General features: G+C 41.3%; 1 protein-coding gene across 1 annotated transcript in view; it reads right to left on the reverse strand.

Annotated features, from left to right (window-relative positions):
- FBN2 (fibrillin 2) overlaps window positions 1–16,745 on the reverse strand; it is a 262,921-nt gene that overhangs the window by 45,488 nt on the left and 200,688 nt on the right. Inside the window, exons 36-41 of the mRNA XM_084832107.1 lie at window positions 15,195–15,317; window positions 13,704–13,865; window positions 11,170–11,238; window positions 10,010–10,135; window positions 8,897–9,022; window positions 3,582–3,734 (exon numbers count right to left, since the gene is read on the reverse strand). Coding sequence (XP_084688233.1) covers window positions 3,582–3,734; window positions 8,897–9,022; window positions 10,010–10,135; window positions 11,170–11,238; window positions 13,704–13,865; window positions 15,195–15,317 — 759 coding nt within the window. The remainder of the gene's footprint in view (window positions 1–3,581; window positions 3,735–8,896; window positions 9,023–10,009; window positions 10,136–11,169; window positions 11,239–13,703; window positions 13,866–15,194; window positions 15,318–16,745) is intronic.

The raw sequence follows: 16,745 nt of genomic DNA on the forward strand, positions 1-16,745 counted from the left end.
ATGTTGTGCATGACTCTTGTGCAGCCATTGTGCAACTGCTTGCGCCAAGCGTAATGGGCAACCACTTGCATAACGGAAACATTCAGAAGAAATCTGTTAGCACTATTTGAGTTTGCAGAATGACACTGTTGGCTCATAAAAGCCAACCTCAAGTGTGAGGTGAGTTTTTACACTCCCAATTTCTTGTCCACCTTGAAGAGCCTCCTACCCTCTTCCTCCCATTGCTGCTGTTATCACTGTTGCTTGCCAAGGACAAGAAGAGTGTTTTGCAGAGTGGGGAAGTGGTGGCAAGGGGTTCTGAGGCCAGGTCATTATCCCTACCTTTGGATTGGCATGGAAAAATGATCTGAGTTCCTCTGGATTTTGAGAAAGAACTCACATCTCTTCTAAGTTAATCTGAGACAAGCCCAAGAGAACTCACCCATCTGTACTATCTTTTGTTGTCTTTGCGATTTCTGTTTGGATATGAATGAAGTTAGTAAGGGTGAGAGCATTGTATTTTACAATCTGACTCTCCACTTTTACTTAAGCTGGTAAAGCAAATTAGCTTTTAATCTGAAGAACTGATCACTGTTATTTTAAAAAAATTACCTACTTTGTAAAAATCAAATGTAATTTTAAACTTTCAACGGAACTGCACAGTACAGGCCACTATTTTTGAACAATACACTGTGTCATAAGACCACTGCAGAGGATTCCCAGGCTATTCCAATCTTATATCAGAAGCACATCTCTGCAGACCAATTTATTTTTGATAGGTTCAGACACCACTTAACACATTTCCATTCTTTCTGATTTATAAGACGTTTTTCTTTTCATTGTTAGTATATTTCAAGAGAACATATCCCTCTAACACTGGCAGAAAGTAAACAGCAGAGTGTTCAGCAAACTAAATTTGTAGTGCAATCCGCATCTTACTGTAACCAAGAGGAAAACGCATACTGACATTAATCGTTTATTGACTGCATCCCTTCCCTCCATTCTCAAGGTAGAATGATGACTAAATAATGGTCTCCATATTCAGACACTGGGGTTGTTCAGATAATCAGCGGGGGAAACAACGCAACATCGGTTGTTTCCCCTGCCCAAGCACATTCTGGTCGCATGACCAGGATTGCCCCAATTACACACACCGCATTGCAGGTTGCCATGTCATATGAATGCGGCACATGGTGCGGGCATAGTGCATTTTCACCCATCCTACTACTCATACTGAAAACCATGGGTTGTAGGGCGTGTGAAAATGCACTATGCATGTGCTGCGTGTCGGGTTCAGATGACATGGCAACCTGCAACACAGCGGAGGAAATTAGGGTAATCCCGGTTGCATGACTGGCTCATGCGGGGGTGAGGGAAACAACTGATGCTGCATTGTTTCCCCTGTTGATCATCCAACGATCATCCAACCCGGCAATATGTGCTTCCAGACAAGGCTTTTATTGTGCAATCGCTCTGCCTCATTCATGGAATTTTATGGGGGATCCTGATGACACCATGTTCAATTTGTAGCTCTCCAGTGCCTTCCCACAACTTCTTATCTCTTTTTTCTTATCAGAACAAATTTTTTAAGAAAAGACAGAATTCTAAGAACATTTACTTGGAAGTAAATTCTACCAAAATGTTTGTGACTAACTTTTAAACATATAGGACTAGATAACTAGTTAGAAATAAGCCCTTTTCAGGGATGCCTGAAAGGGCTTAAGTAACCACATGACTGGGGAGCAAGGTTGCACCACATAGACCCACCTGTGACACTGTGCATGTGATGTCACCCCCTAGGCATTCATGTGTACAGCGCAAATGGCTGGAGGGAGGGGGCCAATGCACACACAGCTGTACATGTGTAGGCCCCCTCTGTCCAGACATTCATACTGTACTTGCTTACATCTGGGCAGCCCTACATCATCAGGGCAGGGCTACATGGCATTCCCATTTCCCAATCACGTGTTTACTTAAGCCCTTTCAGGAATGACTGAAAAGGGCTATAGATAACCTGTTTACTAGATGACTGTTATTAGGAAGAAGTTTCCACAGTTTAATATGCCAGAATAAATCTTTCAGGAGGTGAACATGCAAATTGTATGCCAGAGGAAGTTCAAATACAGAGCAAATGCAGCAAGACTGTGGACATGCAGATCCACAACAGACAGTGGATGTAATATGTCACATATGATGAGCAATAACAAAGCGTATAAATGCTATTTGCCCAAAATACACTATGACATTTATCAGAACCAACAAACCAACTGTACAGTTGGGGTATTCACAGACGTAAGCAGAGACAGTGGCATATGAAGCTCATGCACCTGCATCAGGCAGCAGCACAACCAGAGTAACGGCAAATTGTGCTACTCCCCCCCTCCCCAGTCAGGAGAGCCTGCTGCCTCCACAAGCAGGTGCCCCAGAGAGGCCTAGGCCGGCCATACGTACCGTTTTAAACGGGACAGTACCGTTTTTTCCATATTTCCCGACCGTCCCGTCGTTTTAATATAAATGTCAATTTTGTCCCGTTTTTAATTTTTTGTAAAAAACTGAACGTGTTTATCATAAGGCTCTATACTAATCAATGCGAGCAGTAAAACTATTAGTGTGACGAAAGACGAAGTTCCATTTACATTATCCAGTCCGGGCCAGGCTTCTTGAGCTAGCGACGATCAGACGCCGCCCCCTCGCTTGTCTGCAGTGGCGGGGAATTCAAGAGGCAGTCGCTAAGCCCCATTCAGCATGTGGGAGCCAGGAGGGTGAGTTTTACTGTTATTTCTACCATCATTCCGCCCAAAGAGATTCTTTCTGCCCTACGTTCAGTTTGATTCGGACTTTTCAGACTCATATTTCGGTTCAACAACATGTCCATGTAATAAAACTTTTGTTATCGTCTTACTTTTTCATGAATACGGAATATTATATAACCCGTCCTGTTTTTGTCTCAAAAGGCAATATGGTCAGCCTAGAGAGGCCTGCCAGCTGCACTCCCAACCACCGGCTGTCTGTTGCTCTCAGCGACAGCTGCAGGGGCAAAAGTGGCTGTGCATTTGGCTGGGTCTCATGAAATCCTGTAGGAGCCCAGCTGGCTGGAGTAAGCAACGGTAAGGGGATGGGGGCATGTGGCAGCGAGAGGACGGGTAGCGAGGCAGCAGTGGTACAAGTTGTCTCTTGTTTCAGGCAGCAAGAGAGTTTGTGCTGGTCCTGCGAAAGGGTTTAGCAGCCCTCCTGCTCCCTCTGCTGCTTTTCCACTCAAGATTATGGCCTCCCATGGCTGCTTTTGATTTAAAATAAAACACAGGAGAAACACATAAGCAACTGCCTGCCATATGTAGTTTCGATCTAACTTCCACTGAAATGAATGGAACAGGAACTGGAACATTGAAAGATTACAACTAACATTTTGTTGCACTAAAGCTGTCCTGATGCCTGCATTTATTAATAAAGATGCTGGAAGGTGCAACACCTATTAAACATTGTATTTCCTTAAACAAAGTAACAATCTCTTTAGAAAAGGATTAACTTGATGCATGCATTTTAATTTTATTTATGTTTTGCTCCGAGTATAGACAACAACCACAGTTAAGGGCAGTTTTTACCTGTTCCTGGAGTTGGACATGGCTCACAAGGCTTGTTCCAGGCTTTCCCAACATTATAGGTGCAGCAACACATCCTCTTGGTCACGTTAAAGGGCAGTTCATTATCACAAGAAGTTCCATTGTAGCTTCTATAGCAAAAGCTCTTTCTCATATCTGCACATGGAGAAATCACATGCTTTTAAAGATGCCCGTTAAAGTACTCTATAAATATTGAGTTAAATTTTGTATTACAAAATTCCCTCTCCCTATACTCCCACATTAAGAGTTTCAGTAGCGACCTGTCTCAGTCGAGTTTCCTGCTTAATAGAACAGAAGATACTTCAGATAGATCCATTCTGTATGGTTTATTGAAGAAGAAGCTAGAAAGGTAGTAAGCTCAGACTTTGCTGGCTCAGACTGTGATGGGGTGGCTCAGACTGTGATGGGGAAATTGGCTCATTTTCAATCCCTGAATTTCCAGAAGGAAGCCCACATCACAGGAGAGCAGGAACATAAGAACATAAGACACACAGTGGCCAACCAGCTTTCCATGGAAAACCCACAAGCAGGACATGAGTGCAACAGCACCCTCTCACCCATGTTTCCCAGCAACTGGTGTACACAGACATACTGCCTCTGATACTGGAGGTAGCATATAGCTATCAGGACTAGTAGCCATTGATAGCCTTATCCTCCATGAATTTGTCAAATCCCCTTTTAAATCCATCCTAATTGGTGGCCATCATTACATCTTGTGGAAGTGAATTCCATAGTTTAACTATGCACTGTGTGAAGTACTTCCTTTTATGTCGCAGGGTCATCCCATGACCATCTCTCCCTTATGAGAGTGGGAGAAAATGTCTCCCTATCCACTTTCTCCACACTATGCATAATCTTGTACACCTCTATCATGTTTCCCCTTACCCGCCTTTTTTTTTTCTAAGCTGAACAATCCCAGATGTTGCAACCTTTCCTCAAAGGGGAGTTGCTGCAGCCCCTTGAGTGCTTTAGTTGCCATTTTCTGCACTTTTTCCAACTCTACAATATACTTTTTTTTAGTGCAGTGTTCAGTGCAGTTAGAATACACAGTATTCTATGTGTGGTCGCACCACAGATTTGTATAGGGGCAGAATGATATTGGCATTTTTAAAAAAAAATGCCTTCCCTAATTATGCCTACCATGGAATTCTCCTTTTTCACAGCAGCTGCACACTGGACTGACATTGTCATCGAGCTGTCTACTGCAACCCCAAGGTCTCTTTCTTGGTCAGTCACTGCTAGCTCAGATTCCATCAGGTTATACTTGAAGTTGGGATTTTTTGCCCAAACGTGCATCACTTTACACTTGCTTACACTGAACCGCATTTGCCATTTTGATGCCTGTTTTCCCAGTTTGGAGAGAGCCTTTTGGAGCTCTTCACAATGCCTTTTTGTTTTAACCACCCTAAACAATTTGGTGTCATCAGAAAACGTGGCCACTTCACTGCGCACTCCTAATTCCAGATAATTTATGAATAAGTTGAAAAGCATTGGTCCCAATACAAATCTTTGTGGGACCCCACTATTTACAACCCTCCATGGGAGAATTCACCATTTATTCCTACTCTCTGCTTTCTGTTCTTTAACCAGTTGCTGATCCATAAGAACCTCTTATTCCATGACTGCTAAGTTTGCTCAGGAGTCTTTGGTGAGGGACTTGTCAAAAGCCTTTTGGAAGTCCAAGTAAACAATGTCTACTGGATCACTCCTGTGCACATGTTTATTGACACTCTTAAATTACTTTAAAAGGTTAGTGAGACAGGATTTACCTTTGTGGAAGCCATGATGATTCTTTTTCAGCAGGGCTTATCCTTCTATATGCTTACTAATTTTATCTTTATAATGCTTTCAACCAATTTACCCAGAAAAGATGTTAAGCTAACCAGCCTGTATTTTCCTGGATCCCCCTGGATCCCTTTTTAAAAATTGGTGCTACTTTGGCCATTCTCCAGTCCAGAGGCTGATCTTAGGAACATGTTAAATATCTTTGTCAGAAGATTAACAATTTCATATTTGAGTTCTTTAATTCATTCAGCTTATCCGTGACCTCCTTATCCTCCTTTAGTACTCCTTTAGCTCCACTGTCATCCAATGGTCCAACTGCCTCCCTAGCTGATTTCCTGCTTCTGATATTTAAATAATTCTTTATTGTTGGCTTTGATGTTGTTAGTGATATGCTCCTCAAAATGCTTCTTTGCATCTCATTTTGTGTTTGCATCGCCTTTGTGCAAACTTTGTGCAAACTTATGCTCCCTTTTGTTTCCTCATTTGGGCAAGACTGAAGGAAGCCTTTTCTCTAATAGCTTCCTTGACACTGCTTGTTAACCATGCTGGTGACCTCTTAGACTTGGTGCTACCTTTCCTAACCTGCAGTATACACTCCAGGTGAGCTTCTGTTATTGTTGTCTTGAATCGCCTCCAAGCATTTTGAACGGATTTAACTCTCTTGACTCCCACCTTTAAACTTCCTTTTTACCAGTTCCCTCATTTCAGAGAAGTTTCCTCTTTTGAAGTGAAATGTGATTATGTTGGACTTCTTTGGCAATTTTCCACTTATATTAAATCTGATAGCACTGTGGTCATTGTTTCCAATTGGTTCAACAGCACTCACATCTCATATTAGGTTCTGGACAACTCCATTTAGGATTAAATCCAGGGTCATATCCCCTCTGGTTGTTTCCATGACCAATTATTCTAGGGCACAGTTGTTTAGGGCATTAGGAAATTTAACTTCTTTGTCATGACTGGAACATGCATTTATCCAGTCAATCTGGGAGTAACTGAAGTCACCCATTATTACAACACTTCCTCATTTGGACGCTTCCTTGATTTTGTTTTCCATCTCAAGATCAGCCTGAGCATTCTGGGGGAAGATAGCATCTTCCTAGTACTAAATTAGTTTTGGAGCCCAATATTGTCACCCACAGCACTTCTGTGGAAGAATCTGCCCCTTTTAGGTTTTCTAGTCTGCTCGACACTATGTTCTCTTTCATGTACAGAGCAAAACGTCATCTAGTACACCCTCCCCTGTCCTTCCTATACAGTTTATATCTGGAGATGACTGTATTTCACAGATTCTCTCCATTCCACCAAGTTTCTGTAATGTCCACTGTATCTAGGTTCTCTTTTAAAACACTCCCATTTTGGCTCAGAGGCTTCTAGCATTTGCATAGAAACACCTATGCATGGTGTCCCTCCCCTGATGTTTCTAGCGTGTGCATCTTCCGCTATGGCACTTAGGCCTCTTTGAGGGGCTATTGTTTCACCATACACTCAGGAAGCATTGTACTGGCAGTTTCGCACTCCTCGCCCCCAGGAATAACCTCTTTTGCCCCAGTTCATGCTGCTCATATGAGCGTGGAGCCTGGGGATGATTTGCACCACCTACGAGGCAGCGGGTGCAGGAAGGCAGTTTTCTGGGAACTGACCTTGGAGCATGGGCTCCAAGGACGGCTCCTGGAAACCAAACAATCCTATGGCCGTCTAGCTGCTGTCTAGCGGCCATAGGATTGTGCCCTTAAAGTCCTAAGAGGTGGTACTGTTATAGAATCAAATGTGGTGGGAATGAAGAAAACATTGCAAATGCATCACTGATGTGAGAGGAGCAGTCTCTGCATTATGAAGCCTGGGAGATCAGTTTTCATCCAGGATTACCTTGGTCTTAAAATGGTCTCTTGGGATGCTATCATAGCCTCAAAAATAATTTGGATAATCCTAGGAAGTGACGCAGCTAGGGCTGGACCTCAGGTCCAAAACCCAATGCCCCGCAGATCAGCCACTCCCCTGATGATGGGACAGCCGCTCCCCTGATGATGGGACAGCAGCAATCAGGCCCAGCATCAACACCTTGGCCATCATGAGCATGCAGAGGCCCACTGGGGAGGATGCTGGGTGCTGCAGGATCATTTCTTCTTCTTTAAAAAAAAACAAAACATTTTATAGTCAGGGGATGGCAGACTGAGTGCAATTACAGATGCTGGTTTTATTGTTTTCACTTTTAAAATATATTATCCTTTTCTACAACAAAATGTAGCTTATTCCTAAGTAAATGTGTTTAGCATTACGGCAGCAGCAGCAAACTCCAATTTATTCCTATAAATATGATGGTGCTATGATTTAAATGAGTTTAAAAGGCAAAACTGCACATGCTCAGAGTATTATTCTTTTTAATCAGGGTTGGGAAACAGGGCTGGTCTAAGACAGGGGTAGGAAACATGGTGCCCATGGGCACCAGTGCACCCATGGGCACTTTTCTTGGTGCCTGCCAAGGTGTCCTATCCCTCCCACTTTTGAGAAATTAACACATTTCCTTACTGGCAGCTGGGATCGCTGTGAAATAGGGTTCTGTTCGTGTTGTTTTTTATTGTGTTGAGGCTTAGACCCCACCTCTGCTTCGTATTCAGTCTTTTGGGCAGATTATTTGTCCTTTGCCATGCCTCGTATGGCAGCCATTTTGTGGTGCTACTCAGGACTGTTTCTCAAATGTGCCCATGACCCCAAAAGGTTGCTTATCCCTGCTCTAAGATATCAGGAATGTAAAAGCAGTTGCAAAGCATGGAATAGTGATGTGTGTGTGTGTTAGAGAGAGAGAGAGAGAAGAGGAACTAGCTTCACAACTAGAGTAATAAATACACATGGCCATCTAAAGCCCCCCCACCCCCCAGGTAAGACTCTAAAATTGTCTCGTTGCATCATTGATCCTAGGTGTAGAAAATAATGCTTCTTAGTTTTGCTTAATGCGTTTTAAGTTATTGTATTATGGGATGTCTTATGTTTTGATTACTTATTAGCCATCTAGAACATGGCAGAAAAATGTTCTAGAAAAAAATAATTTAAAAATACATGTACTATCCATTTCAGTGCACTATGAAGGCTGTAATCATAAGCATGCTTAATGGAAAGCAAGCCTTATTGAAATTAGTAGGACTTACTTCCAAGTAAACATAGTTAGGATTGGGTTGTAAAACCCAAATGGCATATTTAGCATAAAAGTAACTTAGACTAAGATTTAAGCCATTTTAATAAATGTACACATATAAAACATATCAGTTTAGCTGACTTCGATCAACCAGATAGTCCACTGAGCCATATCATCACAAATGATACTTCCACATCAATGCAGCCCAGCTGCAAGCCTGACACTTGGTCCTTGCTCGCTACTGAGGCACTGTATGAGGGCAATCAGAAGTGTAAACTGGCCCTAAGATCTAAGATGCTTAGGCAGTTAGCTGGGCTCTAAACTCTTCTCATTTTCATGATACGTAGTCAACGTATCTGTACTGTGAAAGTCAACGTACCCATACAGTTATGTCCTCCATTCACCTGCATATATTCCGGAGGACAAATGCAGGTGTAGTTTCCCAAGGTGTTGTAGCATGTCCCAGGACCACAGACACCAGGATGTGCAACACACTCATCAATATCTGAAAAATCAAGTAACAAATTAAGGTACAAGAAACAAGTGATAAATAAGTGACAACAAATATGCACAAATTAAACTACACAAGTGTTTCTCAAGTATGGATAAAGGAGCAAACAAAATTGATGTTTTTCACTGAAAGCTGAGCCACCTCTCGATTTTTACTAAGTTCAATTCATGACTGAATTACAGTGTAATCCTATATAGGTCTACTCAGAAGTAAGTACAATTTAGTTCAATGGGTATAAGACTATAGTCTGAATCTGTTTTGTAGCTTCTAGGTTTGCTAAGAGTCACTTCTAAAGGTCTGACTAGGCATGAGCTGGATCAGGACTGCAGCCTGGGGTGGGGAGGGGTATCCCTTTCCCCTGTCCTGCTTTCCCACTGAAAATCACCCCTTTGAAGCTGTTATTTGCAGCAAATATCTGCTGCAACAGAAATAAGAGCTTAGGGGAGTGTGAGGGAAACGCCTTACCCAATATGGGTTAGGGCTCACTGAGGTGGCTGTTCATTTTTTAAAAAATGGAATCAAAGAAGCATTGAACATCATGTCAAGTCTGATGGTAAATAAAATCAATTAGAAAGTAGTACACATATTCATGCATGATTCCAGGAGATTTGTTTTACATAATAAACCTGAATTAAAAATGGAAGAATCTTAATTTATCTGATGCATGTGTCTGATTAAGGCTTGAACCCTAAACACATTTACTTGAAAATAGGTTTCATTGGAATCAATGAAGCTTGTGCTATGTGCTATGTATATGTGCTAAGGATCATGATATAAGAGAGGCAGGGTCAATATTTTTTTTAATCATTTGAGTCAAATTCTACAATTTGATCTGTAGAGCAGATATATATCATACAGCCTAGAATCTACAGCTTTCTGCATAATATTCTTTCTCAGGAGAAAAAGAAAAACATTTGCAGGGCCAAATACTGTCTGAGAAGGAATGTGTGATTTGCTTTAAGGAAAAATAAGAATTTTCACCTTCACAAATGCGAGTTTCTTCACTGAGGTAGTACCCATGGGGACATTCACATTGGAAGCTGCCAAAAGTATTGATGCAGTTTCCACCTTGGCAGAGACCAGGCAATTCTTGGCATTCATCAATGTCTGTGAAGAGAGAAAAGGCCATGTTTTTTGGCTGATGAAATGTACATGAAAGACTATCACAGACCATTTAGCAATAACTAACTTTTGCTTATATTTTTGCTTCTAAATCTGCTCACTTTGTTATGAAACAGATCTGAAAGTGAGTTAACATGCAAATAGGTATGATCCAGCCAAAGGTAAGTACATTTAAGTCCCATAGTTTTAGTAAGAATGATTTAAATGCATATTTGACACTCCCACTGAAGTCAGTGAGTTCTAAAAGTACTTAATGTTGACTGGACAGATCCTAGTGCTTTTAGGGAGCAAGGCGAACTTGGAGGCGACTGCCTATCCATAGTGGGGCAGGTGAAGCACAGAGGGGATCGTTCCCGCCGCGCTTCTCCTGCTCTGCTTTTTCAGCTAGACGGCTGAATGCAGCTGTCTAGCTGCAGGAGGACGGAGCAGGGAAGGAGGCTGCTGTACAATAGGATGTGTCGTACAGGCAGTTACGCTCTCCCCGTCCTGGAACGCCCCCAGCCACACCTCTTTCCAGCTGCTCTGCACTCCTCTTGTGAGCACGGAGGACAGGGCTGCTCTGTCCTGCCTTGGCATTCCATTTCCCTTTTAGTAGTAAAGACTGCCTAAAAAATAAAAAAGGCTTCTTAGGACCAAGTTTAAAAAGCATTTTGTGGATTGATGGGAATACCTTAACAGACAGAAAAACTCAGGTGTATGTATAAAACTGGATTGCTGCCAAAAACTAACTTTTGTAAGTTATCCCATGTTTCAAATGGCCACAATAAAACCAAGGTGACAAAATACATGCATTTCAGTTTGTTCCATTGAACTACATACTGAACTACATTGAACTACTCTTTCAACCATCACTTGTTTATTCACCTCCCCACTCTAAATCTGAATTTGCTTTCTCACTAATGTAGATATACAGTGAAAGTGCACCTCAATTTCACTATCTTCCTATTGTAGACATTTTACAAAAAAATGACCTTCCCTTAAGCAAAAGCCATAGTGTTCATTCTTAAAGAAGAATTTACCTTCCAAGATAATAGTTATGGGATTTGGTCTGAAACCTTCACCCCCTGGACAGAGAGTATTATATTCACCTAAACAGAAAAAAGCACAACCAGGAATAAAACAAAGGCAGTGGGAAGATTAATTGTGCAGAGGGTTGTATTTGTTTTTACCTCCCTTAGTAAAAGTCCTTGAGAGATTACCTGTTCACAGCACATGAAATGTAACTTCTGAATATGAATGGTTTCTTTACTGTAGAAACCCCCATTCACATTGATCCTACAATTGAAGCCTTCACACAGATTTATAACTTTGTCTGGAAAGCAGCACTAAGGGGGTGTCTCCATGAACAATTTACTCCAAGCTGGCTACGTTTAGAGGTTGTTAGGGGTATATGATGTTGTGGCCATTCAGCAGCCACCCCAGAGCTTATCATGGAAAAATCAGATTTCCTGACACTGCTTAAAGTCCGATTCTTTTCCTTAAGTCGAGTTCTCCCCAGTATAGTTGCTGTGTGCCCCAACCCTCTCATTGACCTCGGGTATGCTAGCCCTGCCCAGGGGTGTGCTTTTCACCATGACCCTGGTCAAGGGGTGTTTCCTGTGTGTTTCCCGTCCCTGCACAAACCAATTAGTGTCTACTCAGAAGTAACTCCCACTGTGGTCAATGAGGCTTGTCTCCTGAATGCACACACCAGCATTTACAGAGATCCCACAGCAGATTTTAAAGCACTAATTCCCTAAAGGCTGTAAAGCACTTTCCTCACAGCTGAAATTCTCTGTTGTTTGGTTTATTGCCATTTGGAAGTAACTATTTCCACCTTTGATCACCAGATCCTGCACAGCATCAGGTTAGAAAGGGGGCTGGTTTCCCATCCCTTCGTTTCCCCTCTGTCTTTCCCAGTACAAACATATGTGGGTCTACTCAGAAGTAACTCCCATTGAGGTCAATGAGGCTTGTTCCTGAAATGTGCACTCCTGGAGTTACTAGATCCCCATGAATTGAAATAAGGCATTTAGGAGCCTTAATGTTGAAGCTTTGAACCTTTGATCACATCATCAGCTGATCAGGGTAGAAAGAACACTGTGTTCTTTTAGTGATTGTTCTTTAAGGGAGTAAATAATGCTGGGGGTGGGGGAGAGAGAAGGAGATTGTTCCCAGCATCATCAGTTTCAGGGGAAGGAGCACACTGTGTTCCTTGAGTGATTGTTCTTTAACAGAATAAATAATGCTGGGGGTGGTGGGGAGACAGAGAGAGAGAGAGATAAAGAAGGAGAGTGGTTTATGTAGCGACACAGGAGGAAACCTCCTGAGATTTTATCAAAGGTGAAAGGGAGGAGAGCCTGGGGGGGAGCCTCTCTTATTGGTTTAGCAGCACCTACTTGTCAAATGACGTTCACTCCAACCCCCCCTCCAATTGGCTTCTCCTTCTGTCTTCTTCCGTTGTCGTGGAGACACCCCCCCCCCCAGCCCCATTCAGTGTAATGACTGTTTGGATGGTTACAGCCTACACATAAACATTCAGAGAATTTAAAAAGCCCTCCACCAAAGAGAAATAGCCTTCCCCCCAAAAGCCATACAAAAATAATCAATTCCTTCTCTCAGTGGCTAGCAGGTAGCTGTGAATCCAAGTGAAGACACGTGGTAGGAAGGTATTGGCGATCAGATCTATAAATCATTCATTAATTAGCTATCACAAAACGTTAAATGACATTGGGCAGAATCCAACAGAATCTCAATCTCTTATGCCCAGCCAATTCCATTGTGCAAGCAGCTCCCACCACTTGCACAACGTCAATTTAGCGCTTCCAGGGCAACCCAAAATGAGCAGGAACAATTCATTTTTTCTCCATACATCTGTTTTCCACGCAAAAATTCTTCACCCAATATAGAAAATAAATATTTTCAGTATGTCCGCTGGATGTACCTTTAGTGAATCTGTAGTAATATCTGAAGGAGATACATGATTCCTGAGGCTCTTGGTTGTTTTTCCAGAAACTTCTCCATTAAAATATAGCATTTGCCATGGGGTTGCCCGGGGAACACATTGCAAAACATTGTCATGCTGTAGCTCAGTGGTAGAGCACCCACTTTGCATGAAGAAGGCCCCAGATTCAATCCCTGGCATCTCCAGGTAAGGTTAAAAGAGAATCCTGCCTGGAGAGCAGCTGCCAGTCAGTGTTGGCTATATTGGGCAAGAGGGACCAATGATCTGACTCAGCATTACGTAGTTTCCTATGTTGCTAAACACACCTTTTCCCTGTTGTATAGAGTGCCTTTACATTCACTCCAGTTTCAAAACAGGAAAGGTAGGATACTGAGGTTAAAAAGCATGCTGTACACAAGGTCATCATGTATATCAGAATCAGAGCTGGGATCCTTAATTCCCAGACCCAAGGCTTATCTGTTACATCTGAGAACTGAGGTACACTATTCTGTTTATTGATGAATGTGTATAGAGTGCAACCACATGAAATGACTTTATCAGATTTACTCCTTATCATAGGTTGTTAGTAGTTTTTTTTCATCCTCACATCTAAGAGAGTCATTTCCTTACTGCTATTTACAGGTGGGCAAGTCTCGCAGGGATTTCCCCAAGCCTTTCCCAGAGAGCAGCAGCAGGAGGAACGGCTGACTCCAACACCAATTTCAGTGTTGCAGGATAGACTTCCATCTCCTCTTGGTCCATACTTCAAATAACAGTTGCCAACCCGATTATCTGTACAGAATGAATGCAAATACAGATTTGTTCACCAGCCATGATAATTTAAAATGCATATAATACTGTAAGCAGTAAAAAATGATAACGTTATATTAAGGTCAGTAAGTTTCCTCATCACATGAGTTTTGATCTAAAATGTAAGACTGCAACACCAGAAACTGCAACTTCATTCAGCTAAAGGAAGAATGTGCAAACAGGTCATAACGAAGTTATCAAGGCTTTATCTGTGTAATATGAGATCGACAGGTTGCAGATTGTCAATGCTGATATGACAAGGAGGAAATGTCCTTCCTAACTTCAAATACGATGATCAGTCAGACTATGACCATGGAATTTTTTTGTATTTGGGGGGTTTGGGCATCACTCCTTTTGCCTTTAGCCCCACCCACCACTAGAATATGGCCCCTGAGTGCTTCTCCAAAATTGAATTTGGCCCTCGGGCTGAAAGAGGCTCACTGGTATATTTTTCTTTAAGAATTCTGAGGGAATATTCCTGCACATGCTCAGTAAAGGAGTGGCCACCATTTTCGGCAGTTAAAATGCAGTGTGGAAGAAGCTTGCTTTCTCCTCTCTGTAAGACCCTGAACCTTTGAGACAGGTTAGCAGGGAGGTTTCCTTTTGAAAAAATGTTAAGGGTCATGATGTTTTTACAAACACTATGAGTTCCTTGTTTGTTTATGTTCTTTTATATTGTATAAAGGGCTGTTTAACAAATTGTTCCTGTGTAGCTGGATCTCGTTCCCTTTTTTGAGAAGAATTGCTGCAGAGCTGGAGTGAACTTAGTAGAGATTGCTTTCCTTCTTCAGCCAGCAGAAAAATCAAGCTTCAGAGAGAAGTTTTATTTATATTTTTATTGTGGACTCAAGCTCAAAAAAAGACAGAACTTTGGGAGGGCTGGGCTCTGTTTTATTGTTTTGGTGATAAGTATATGGTTATGCATGTAAAATTATTACATGTGCATTATTATTGTTTTTAATTAAGAAATTACAATGATATCTCTTAATTGTTTATGTACAAGGCATTTGCTGTGAGTCCCTTTAGAGACCCTGAAGAAAAAGTGTAACGAACACCCTGCCCTAACGGGACATGGAGATATTAGAAATCATATTATGCCTGTAATAAATCTATTAATTCCATCATGAATCTATTTAGGTTTGAAATTGGCAGTTGTACTGTATTTTTACCAGTGTATATGGGTGGGTTGTAAATTTGACCAGAATTTGATCTACTATATTTAAGTAATGAGCCAAGATTGTTTCATACAGAGTCTCTTTTGTCTTTCTGCTTATATACATACAAAATTCTTACATGGGGACTCTTACTTACCAACACAGCCAACTCCTGTTGGGTTCAGCTGGAAATCTGGAGGGCAGTTACACTCATATCTTCCAGGAGTATTCACACAGAAACCATTGACACAATTTATAGGATCAGCACACTCATCAATGTCTAAAACAAGAAATATAAATTTGAAAATTTATGTTAAACTATTTTAAAGTAGTCTAAAACATTTCTATTCACATTTGTTATTGATCTGTAACAAATAAATAAATGGCATATGTTCAACAAACTGGCTTGTCAGCTGTTGGACTTATCTGTACTTTACAAAATGTATTCATTTTACCACAAAGGCTATTTCTTAAATACTAAACCAATCAATATTTCTTTATACTCCAGTTTTACAGCTATAGATATTTTGGCAGCCATTAATGCACTACAAAAAAGGTCAAAATGTAAATATTTTCTTAACAAAATCTGATTATACTTGTATCCAGTCTAATAGAATTGTATAGCCAATCATACCTTTAATAATCTTTAGGATTTAAAAACAAAACAAAACAGAAATGTCTTATTCTTGGACATGTTTATCAGACATGTGTGAAATCTGCCTGATTCCTTCCACACCTTTAATAAATATTATGATTTACTTTACATATTGTCTGCAATTTATAGAGTGTTGTAAGATCCACTGAAATTGAATCTTGCAAAAATTCTGCCTTAGGTTTGAACTTAACCCCAATAAGTATCCAGATTTTTTTTTCCAAATTCAATTCCAAGTTTCCAATTGTAATCTAATATCCACGTGTGTTTTTTAGGTCTACAAGACATTCTGAATTTACTAGCTACTTATATATTTTATGTGCTGGGACTCTCACATTGATATATATTAAAATCTCTTCATATGAAGATTTTTCCTCACATAACTATATTTCTGAATATGCATATTCAGGATGTGTCTCACTTTGAAAAATGGAATAATGATAGTCTTTAGTTCTCATCTATTTGTTGTTGTTCAGTCGTTCAGTCGTGTCCGACTCTTCGTGGCCCCATGGACCATAGCACGCCAGGTCTATGTCCTGCGCTCTCTCCCGGAGCATGCTCAAGTCCATATTCATTGCATCAGTGATGCTATCTAGCTATCTCATCCTCTGCCGTCCCCTTCTCCTTTTGCCTTCAGTCTTTCCCAGCATCAGGGTCTTTTCCAGAGAGTTTTCTCTTTGCATTAGGTGGCCAAAATATTTGAGCTTCAGCTTCAGTATCTGTCCTTCCAATGAGCAGTCAGGGTTGATTTCCTTTAGTATGGACTGGTTTGACCTCCTTGCAATCCAGGGGACTCGTAAGAGTCTTCTCCAGCACCACAGTTCGAAAGCATCAATTCTTCAGCGCTCAGCCTTCCTTATAGTCCAGCTCTCACAGCCATACGTTACTACTGGGAAAACCATAGCTTTGATTATACAAACCTTTGTCGGCAAGGTGATGTCTCTGCTTCTTACTATGCTGTCTAGGTTTGCCATAGCTTTCCTCAAGGTGCAAGCATCTTTTAATTTCATGGCTACAGTCACCGTCTGCGGTGATCTTGGAGCCCAAGAAAATACA

Source organism: Heloderma suspectum, chromosome 2 (assembly GCF_057233095.1).
Source record: "Heloderma suspectum isolate Gila_16-S chromosome 2, 16-S_ref, whole genome shotgun sequence".
Classification (NCBI taxonomy): Eukaryota; Metazoa; Chordata; class Lepidosauria; order Squamata; family Helodermatidae; genus Heloderma; species Heloderma suspectum.